Source organism: Boleophthalmus pectinirostris, unplaced genomic scaffold (assembly GCF_026225935.1).
Source record: "Boleophthalmus pectinirostris isolate CB_2022bp ecotype Guang Dong unplaced genomic scaffold, ASM2622593v1 HiC_scaffold_14, whole genome shotgun sequence".
Classification (NCBI taxonomy): Eukaryota; Metazoa; Chordata; class Actinopteri; order Gobiiformes; family Gobiidae; genus Boleophthalmus; species Boleophthalmus pectinirostris.
In genome coordinates, this window is record NW_026571047.1 from 35,576,969 (window position 1) to 35,586,968 (window position 10,000).

At 48.4% G+C, this 10,000-nt stretch overlaps 2 protein-coding genes across 2 annotated transcripts in view; both read left to right on the top strand.

Annotated features, from left to right (window-relative positions):
- Nucleotides 1-89, top strand: part of LOC110166072 (dual specificity mitogen-activated protein kinase kinase 6-like) — a 13,974-nt gene extending 13,885 nt beyond the window's left edge. The window contains exon 12 of the mRNA XM_055149994.1: nucleotides 1-89. This exon is cut by the window's left edge and continues 1,105 nt beyond it. The gene's annotated coding sequence lies outside the window, so the exon portion shown is untranslated.
- LOC110166071 (probable G-protein coupled receptor 142) overlaps nucleotides 1-10,000 on the top strand; it is an 11,544-nt gene that overhangs the window by 482 nt on the left and 1,062 nt on the right. The window contains exons 2-6 of the mRNA XM_055149955.1: nucleotides 3,189-3,251; nucleotides 7,235-7,417; nucleotides 7,951-8,054; nucleotides 8,156-8,562; nucleotides 8,763-8,772. Of these exons, the coding sequence (XP_055005930.1) occupies nucleotides 3,189-3,251; nucleotides 7,235-7,417; nucleotides 7,951-8,054; nucleotides 8,156-8,562; nucleotides 8,763-8,772 (767 nt within the window). The remainder of the gene's footprint in view (nucleotides 1-3,188; nucleotides 3,252-7,234; nucleotides 7,418-7,950; nucleotides 8,055-8,155; nucleotides 8,563-8,762; nucleotides 8,773-10,000) is intronic.

Here is a 10,000-nt window from a genome sequence, read left to right on the forward strand (position 1 = left end):
AAATTTCTCAGTTTTTTGTTTTGTTTGTTTTTCTCAAATGAAATGAAATATTCTTGTGATATTTTTGGAGTAAATGTTTATTTTGAGTGATTTTGTTTTTGTCACTGGAAAATTTCTATTTAATAAAAAATCTTTGGAAAAAAAAAAAAAAAGGTTTTCAGCTGAAGTTGTTCGTTCATCTGCTTTGTGGAACTTTTCTGGTTTGGATTCATCACCTGCGTGTTTCTATGGAGACGTCTCTGCTCTGTGTGAATGTTCCACAGTGTGACTTTAAACAGCTCCACTTTACATTGATTCAGTCACAGGACGGAGCCTCGACCAGGAAAGTTACACAATACAACTTTAATTCATTCATTCATCTTTGCATTTATACAACACACAAACACACACACACACGCACACATGCACACACACACCACTTTCAGTGTGGGTGAAGTGTATTGCCCAAGGACACATGTTTTTTCCTGGTGCGTCCTGTAGCTCCTGATGTTCTCAGTGTCTCATCAGACTCAGACTCTTGAGTTTGTGAAATGTGACGGGACCAAACTTTGACAAACTGATGTGGACTTTAAATCCACTCAGGACCTAAAGGATCCTCCACCTGATCTGACCCAGCTCCTGGTCCAGGTCCAGGTCCTGGTCCTGGTCCAGGTCCAGGTCCAGGTCCAGGTCCTGGTCCAGGTCCAGGTCCTGGTCCTGGTCCTGTCCTGGTCCTGGCTCCTGGTCCTGGTCCTACAGTAGTACTCTGTAGTACTGATGTAGTACTGATGTAGTACTCTGTAGTACTCTGCAGTAGTATCTGCAGTATCTGTAGTAGTGATGTAATATTTGTAGTATTTGCAGTATTTGCAGTATTTGTAGTATTTGTAGTATTTGCAGTATTTGCAGTATTTGTAGTATTTGCAGTATTAGCAGTATTTGCAGTAGTGATGTAGTATCTGCAGTATTTGCAGTAGTGATGTAGTATCTGCAGTATCTGCAGTATCTGCAGTATTTGCAGTATTTGCAGTATCTGCAGTATTTGTAGTATTTGCAGTATTTGTAGTATTTGCAGTATTAGCAGTATTTGCAGTAGTGATGTAGTATCTGCAGTATTTGCAGTAGTGATGTAGTATCTGCAGTATTTGCAGTAGTGATGTAGTATCTGCAGTATTTGCAGTAGTGATGTAGTATCTGCAGTATCTGCAGTATCTGCAGTATTTGTAGTGAGTTCATTTCACGGCTCATGAAGCATCGACAGTTTGACTTACAGCCCCCCCCCCTCCTCTTTTTCTCTCCTTTCTTCTTCTTCTCTCGTCTCGTTCCTCTTGTTGTTCCTGTTGTTCTTTGGGCTGAGGTGTGTTGCTCATGGACACATCAGAAGCATCAGATCACACACACACACACACACACACAACACACACACACACACACACACACACACACACACACACACACACACACACACACACACACACACACACACACACACACACACACACACACACACACACACACACACACACACACACACACACACACACACACACACACACACACACACACACACACACACACACACACACACACACACACACACACACACACACACACACACACACACACACACACACACACACACACACACACACACACACACACACACACACACACACACACACACACACACACACACACACACACACACACACACACACACACACACACACACACACACACACACACACACACACAACACACACACACACACACACACACACACACACACACACACACACACACACACACACACACACACACACACACACACACACACACACACACACACACACACACACACACACACACACACACACACACACACACACACACACACAACACACACACACACACACACACACACACACACACACACACACACACACACACACACACACACACACACACAACACACACACACACACACACACACACACACACACACACACACACACACACACACACACACACACACACACACACACACACACACACACACACACACACACACACACACACACACACACACACACACACACACACACACACACACACACACACACACACACACACACACACACACACACACACACACACACACACACACACACACACACACACACACACACACACACACACACACACACACACACACACACACACACACACACACACACACACACACACACACACACACACACACACACACACACAACACACACACACACACACACAACACACACACAAAACACACACACACACACACACACACACACACACACACACACAACACACACACACCAGTGCCCTCTGGCAGTGCCCATGGTTCCCGTGTGTGTGTGTATAGTGTGTGTATAGTGTGTGTGTGTGTGTGTGTGTGTGTGTGTTGTGTGTGTGTGTGTGTGTGTTTATCCATAATAATGAACATGTTGACACATAATAATGCTGCTCATGTCTCACTCCTGTTTCAACCCTGATCCTGGTCTGATCCTGATCTGGTCTGATTCTGGTCTGATCCTGGTCTGATCCTGGTCTGATCCTGGTCTGATCCTGGTCTGATTCTGGTCTGATCCTGGTCTGATTCTGGTCTGATCCTGGTCTGATTCTGGTCTGATCCTGGTCTGATCCTGGTCTGATTCTGGTCTGATCCTGGTCTGATTCTGGTCTGATCCTGGTCTGATTCTGGTCTTTCACACATGTTCACTTTCACTCGTCTCAGATCTTCTGGACTTTTCTTCTTTTTTTTCCCACAAACTGAACCTAAAAAAAAAACTCTGAGATTTAAAACAAATCCATAAAACCCGAGAGACTCCTCAAGGACCAAGGTCAGGACTGAACCAGGACTAAACCAGGACTAAACCAGGACTAAACCAGGACTGAACCAGGACTGAACCAGGACTGAACCAGGACTCTCTCTCCCCTGTCATTGTTTTTTCTCTCTCTCTTTTGTTTGCGTATCAGATCTCTCCGTCCCCACAGACTCCTCCTCCTCCCTCTCTCTCTCTCTCTCTCTCTCTCTCTCTCTCTCTTTTCCATTCGTCCTTCAGTCCGTCTCTTCCTCCTCGTCTTCCTCCTCGTCTTCCTCCTCTTGCTCCTCGTCTTCAGTCTCTGGGCCTCGTGGTGGATCTGCCCTCAGTTTGTGTCTCCAGGTCTGGACCATGTTTCTGCAGAACTGCACAAGTCTGAGCCTCCTGCACCCAGACCCCCCCCAGGTGAGACCCGGTTTAGTTCTCGTTTAGTCCTGGTTTAGACCCCGTTTAGTCTTGGTTCAGTCCTGGTTTAGACCCGGTTTAGTCCTGGTTTAGACCCGGTTTAGTCCTGGTTTAGACCCGGTTTAGACCTGGTTTAGACCCAGTTTAGTCCTGGTTTAGACCCGGTTTAGTCCTGGTTTAGACCCGGTTTAATCCTGGTTTAGACCTGGTTTAGACCTGGTTTAGTCCTGGTTTAGTCCTAGTTTAGACCCCGTTTAGTCCCGGTTTAGTCTTGGTTCAGTCCTGGTTTAGACCCGGTTTAGTCCTGGTTTAGTTCTGGTTAAGTTCTGGTTTAGTCCTGGTTTAGTCCTGGTTTAGTCCTGCTTTAGTCCTGGTTTAGTCCTGGTCTAGTTCTAATTTAGTCCTAGTTTAGACCCCGTTTAGTCCCGGTTTAGTCTTGGTTCAGTCCTGGTTTAGACCCGGTTTAGTCTTGGTTTAGTCCTGGTTTAGTTCTGGTTTAGTTCTGGTTTAGTCCTGGTTTAGTCCTGCTTCAGTCCTGGTTTAGTCCTGGTTTAGTCCTGGTCTAGTTCTAATTTAGTCCTGGTTTAGTTCTTATCTTGTTTTGTTCTCAGTGACAGGTGGAATTTCCTCCAGTTCCGTTCATTTTCAAATCTGGAACAACCTGAGAACTCAACCAGGACTAAACCAGGACTAAACCAGGACTAAACCAGGTCTAACCCTGGACTCAACCAGAACTAAACCTGGACTAAACCAGGTCTAACCCTGGACTAAACCAGGACTAAACCAGGTCTAAATCAGGTCTGGACTCTGTGTCTTTAAAACACTTCAAACCAAATGATCCGGAAAAACAGGATTTATTTTCAAACCCAGAGAACTCAGAGGATCCGGGATGTGAGGTCTGGACTGAGGTCTGGTCTCAGGTCCGGTCTGTGTCTCTGTGTCTCTGGGTTAAACCTGCGTTTGACCCGTCACAGGTAGAACATTCAAACTGTGAGGAGGGTTAACGACTCTGCCATTGTGAAGTCCCAGAACAACGACTCAAAAACCTGAGAATCTGACACCAGGTTACACTCCATGATCTGGTTTGATCTGGTTTAGATCTGATCTGGTTTAGATCTGGTTTGATCTGGTTTAGATCTGGTTTAGATCTGGTTTAGATCTGGTTTAGATCTGGTTTGATCTGGTTTTAGATCTGGTTTGATCTGGTTTAGATCTGGTTTAGATCTGGTTTGATCTGGTTTAGATCTGGTTTAGATTTGGTTTAGATCTGGTTTGATCTGGTTTAGATCTGGTTTGATCTGGTTTGATCTGGTTTGATCTGGTTTGATCTGGTTTAGATCTGGTTTGATCTGGTTTAGATCTGGTTTGACCTGATTTGGTGGACTTGGATTGGAAGTGTTTTTTTGTTTTTTTGTGTGTTTGTTTTTGTTTTGTTTTTTTAGTCGAGACGTTTTAGTTTGACCTTTGTCCTCCAACAACCTCCACCTCCACCTCCCTCCATCCCTCCATCTCCTCTTCCTCTCCATCTCTTTCTCTTTCTCTTTTCTTTTCTTTCTGGATTCTGAATAATTAAACACGTTTTGTGACGAGAGGCTTCAGTTACATCTGCACCAAACACACACACACAGACACACACACACACACAGACACACACAACACACACACACAAACACACACACAGACACACACACACACAACACACACACACACACACACACACACAGACACACACACAGAGACACACACACACAGACACACACAGAGACACACACACATACAGACACACACACACACAGACACACACACACACAGACACACACAGACACACACATACAGACACACACACACACACACACACACAGACACACACACACACATACAGACACACACACACACATACAGACACACACAGACACACACACACACACACACACACAGACACACAGAGACACACACACAGACACACACACAGACACACAGACACACACACACACACACACACACACACACACACAGAGACACACACACACACACACACACACACAGACACACACACACACAGACACACAGACACACACACACACAGACACACACACACACACAGAGACACACACACACACACACACACAACACACACAGACACACACACACACAGACACACACACACACAGACACACACACACAGACACACACACACACACAGGGCAAAATAAATACAATAACACAATTTTAACTTTAGCAAAAACGAAATACTGAGCAAAATGTAATTGGCAAAAATCCAGACTCAATATCCCATAATCCTCTGCTCTAATGTAGTTTACACAGAGACTCCATGTCCCATAATCCTCTGCTCTAATGTAGTTTACACAGAGACTCCATGTCCCATAATCCTCTGCTCTAATGTAGTTTACACAGAGACTCCATGTCCCATAATCCTCTGCTCTGTCCTGTTCTGATGTGGTTTCCTGGAGTTGTGTTTTGTTTCATTCACATGTTTCACACACAAACCTGCACATTTAACACGAGTTCTTCTCTCATTCTGAAGACACTCTGTTCCACTGTGTGATGTCATCATGTGGTGATACAGGAACTGCTCCACTGTGTTTTTAAACTCCACACATCTTCACTAGAATCATCTGAGCCGAGGAGCACCTGGATTCACCTGAAGATCCAAAGAACCAACAGAAAGAGTCTAAACCTGTGACAGGTGAAAGGACAGACAGGTGAAAGGACGGACAGGTGAAAGGACAGACAGGTGAAAGGACAGACAGGTGAAAGGACAGACAGGTGAAAGGACGGACAGGTGAAAGGACGGACAGGTGAAAGGACGGACAGGTGAAAGGACGGACAGGTGAAAGGACGGACAGACAGGTGAAAGGACGGACAGGTGAAAGGAACAGACAGGTGAAAGGACAGACAGGTGAAAGGACAGACAGGTGAAAGGACAGACAGGTGAAAGAACAGACAGGTGAAAGGACAGACAGGTGAAAGGACGGACAGGTGAAAGGACGGACAGGTGAAAGGACAGACAGGTGAAAGGACAGGTTGACAGGTGAACGTCGTGTTTACTGAATTAAACAAACTCAAACTGAGCCAAAAGTTTACAAAACAGCAGAAGCAGAGACAAAATTTGATGAAGCAGATGTTCATAAAGTCACTCAGGTCACACAAGTCTCTCAGGTCACACAGATCATACAGGTCACACAAGTCACACAGGTCACACAAGTCACACAGGACACACAAGTCACACAGGTCACACAAGTCACACAAGTCACACAAGTCACAAGTCACACAGGTCACACAGGTCACACAAGTCACACAGGTCACACAGGTCACACAAGTCACACAAGTCACACAGGTCACACACTCGACCTGGACCTGAGCGTCTGGACCTGAGCTTAAAGAAAAGTGAGAAACGTGTGGGTGAAGTGAAGAAATGTTGAGAGAAGAAACACAGAGACAAAAAACACGAGTCCAACAGATTTAACGACGACGACAAATTTATCTCTGGAACAAAGGAGGAGAAGAGGAAGAGAAGAGAGGGAGGAGAGCCACAAGTGACAAACATGTGTGCGGGGTCACAGGTCACAGGTTAAACTCAGGTCATGTGATCGCTCAGGTGTGAAATCCTCCAATCAGCAGCGAGCAAAACAAACAAATACACACTCACAGAAACACACACACACACAGAAACACACACAGACACACACACAGAAACACACACACACACACACACAGACACACACACACACACACACAGACACACACACACACACACACACACACACACACACACACACACACACACACACACAGACACACACACAGACACACACACACACACACAGACACACACACACACACACAGACACACACACACACACACACACACATACACACGCAGACAGACACATTGACCTGACTCTGAGCCTTAATCCATGTTCTAATGTTCTTCTCTTCTGTTCTCTCTGTTCTCTCTTTAGACCCGGTGGTGATGCAGTCCTGGTCCTGGTCCTGGTCCAACGAGTCCCGGTCCGGTTCAGACGGGCTCAGACCTGGTCTAGACTCGGGACCGGATTCGGATCCGGACCAGACTCGGTCCAGATGTGTCCTCGGGGCAGTGCCTGTGGTTTACTACACCGTCCTGCTGTGTGTGGGGCTGCCAGGTGAGACCCTGTCCAATGTGACCCTGTCAGAGCCTGGCAGGTGTGAGCCTGTCAGAGCCTGGCAGGTGTGACCCTGTCAGAGCCTGGCAGGTGTGACCCTGTCAGAGCCTGGCAGGTGTGACCCTGTCAGAGCCTGGCAGGTGTGAGCCTGTGTTTATCCTCTCCAAACACTGAGCCCAGGGGTCAGGTCAGGGTCAGGTCGTCCTGTAGGACACTGTTGGTCTTTACGTCATCAGGGTCAGAAACATGAGGTTCTGGAGCTTTCGACTCGTGTGTGGACTTCAGGTCGACCTGAGTCTTGTGCAGCTCCAGAGCCTGAGACTCGTTTAAACTCATGTGGAATCACAAAATAAAACGATTTTATATTTGTATGTCCTGCTGGACTAAACCTGCTTCACTTTTATTTGAGATGTGTTTTTTTTAAATGTTTGTCAGTTTCACTTTTTCACTGTTCAGTTTCAGTGTAGTTTCTGACCCCTGACCTCTGACCTCTGCTGTGTAACAGTGTAACAGTGTAGTTCCTGTCTCTGTAGTGAACGTGGTGACGTTGGCGTCTCTCGTTCGTCTTTCGTCTCGTTCCAAGTCTCCGCTTTACTCCTTCCTCATCTCCATCACCGCGGCAGACATCCTCGCTCAGGTCAGTTTATACACGTCACAGCTCATAGGACAGGTGCGCCCCTGTCTCAGGTGCGCCCCTGTCTCAGGTGCGCCCCTGTCTCAAATGCGCTCCTGTCTCAGGTGTGCATCGTGCTGGTGGACTTCCTGTTGGAGACGGCGGTTTTCCATCGTGCGGTTCCTGTTCTGGTTCTTCGTGCGGTGAGCGCGGCGGAGTTCGCCGCCAACCACGCGTCCATCTGGGCGGCGGTCCCTCTGACGATCGACCGGTACGTGGCGCTGTGTCACCCGCTGCTGCACCGGAGGCTGCGCTCTCCGTCCCGGACGCGCCGCACCATCGGCGCCGTGATGACGTTGGCGTTGGCCTCGGGGATCCCCTTCTTCTATTGGCCGGATCTGTGGAGGACGCGGGCACTGCCCTCTCGCCGAGACGCCGCCCTCATCTGGAGTCACGTGACCATCATCTACTTCCTGCCCTGTTCCATCTTCCTCACGCTGAACGCGCGCATCATCTGGACGCTGCGCCGCAGGTGAGTCTGTAACCACGGAAACGCGGATCACATCTGCATCTCCACGGCAACAGAGGAGGGGGAGGGGCTTAGAATGAAGGGGGAGTGGCTTATAGCGGAGGGGGAGGGGCTTAGCGTGGTCCTGCAGTCGGGTGGTCTTGGTGTCCGGCGCCGCTCCTGTGGGCATCTCAGTGAGCTTCATGAGCGACAGGCAGTGACAGGGGTCGGCAGGTGGGTCACTGTTGACCGCACCTGTCTCTCTGACAGGAGCAGACCCTGTGCCCCTGAGCACGGCACCTTTAGTGTCGCACAGACATGAGGGAGACGAGTTCAGCTTCAGTCAGATGAAGCTCAGTGCGGCGGCGCCTCGACTTCACCGACCTGAGACGACTTTAAACTAAACCTCAGCATCACGTTGAGTCGTTTCTACGTTTAGGAGTTTTCATTCTGATGGTTCTTTGTTCGTCTCAGGCAGTAAAATATTTCTTCTGTGTCACAAGACACAGTTTGTTCTTTTCACACTAAACCAACCAAACCTGGTCCCAGATGTTTGTCCAAGTCTCCTGCACACGGCGAGTTCCTCTGCACGAGGCTCAGAGACGCAGACGCCTTTGGGACGAGAAGCTGAGACGCTCCGTCTCACCGTGGCCTTCGCACGGAGCTCCTCCACAGGTACAGACGGACAGGTCGGTCCCTGTCCCCTGAGCGGAGCTCAGCCTCTGACAGTTTCTCCAACTCGCCTAAGAACCTCCCTGACCTGACTGCTCTTCACCGGAGCTCACTTCAGGAGTCCCAGCCTGTCCTCCCATGATGCATCTGGAACAGTTGGTGTGGACCTGCTGTCTCTGGTTTGGACCTGAGTTGGCGTCACCAGAGGGACCAGAGTTTGGTGTTTGGTGCAGAGTCAAGCGACTGAGACCAGCTCTTTTTTGAGATGTTGGTCCGTTTGATTTAGTGAAGATTCAAGTGCGACTGAAACTTTTACACCAATGAACACCAACCAAAACCAACCAAAACCAAAACCAAAACCAACCAAAACCAAAACCAACCAAAACCAAAACCAACTAAATCCCAAACCAACCCAGCTAAGAGCTTCTGGAGTCAGTGGTGTTTGGTGCACCACCTGCTGTCACTGTGAAAAAACCCTCAGGATTTTCGTTGGTGTGAAAGTTTCAGTCACATTCGGATCTGCACCAAATGTCAAACTCTGGTGTGGACCTTCTGGTGGGTTTGGGGTCGGGTCCAGGCTCCACTCGCGGGACAGGGACCGACCTGTCCGTCTGTACCTGTGGAGGAGCTCCGTGCGAAGGCCACGGTGAGACGGAGCGTCTCAGCTTCTCGTCCCAGAGGTCGTGGTGCGTCTCGGCGTTGGCGTCCCTCAGCCTGGTGCAGAGGAACTCGCCGTGTGCAGGAGACTTGGACAAACATCTGGGACCAGGTTTGGTTGGTTTGGTGTGAA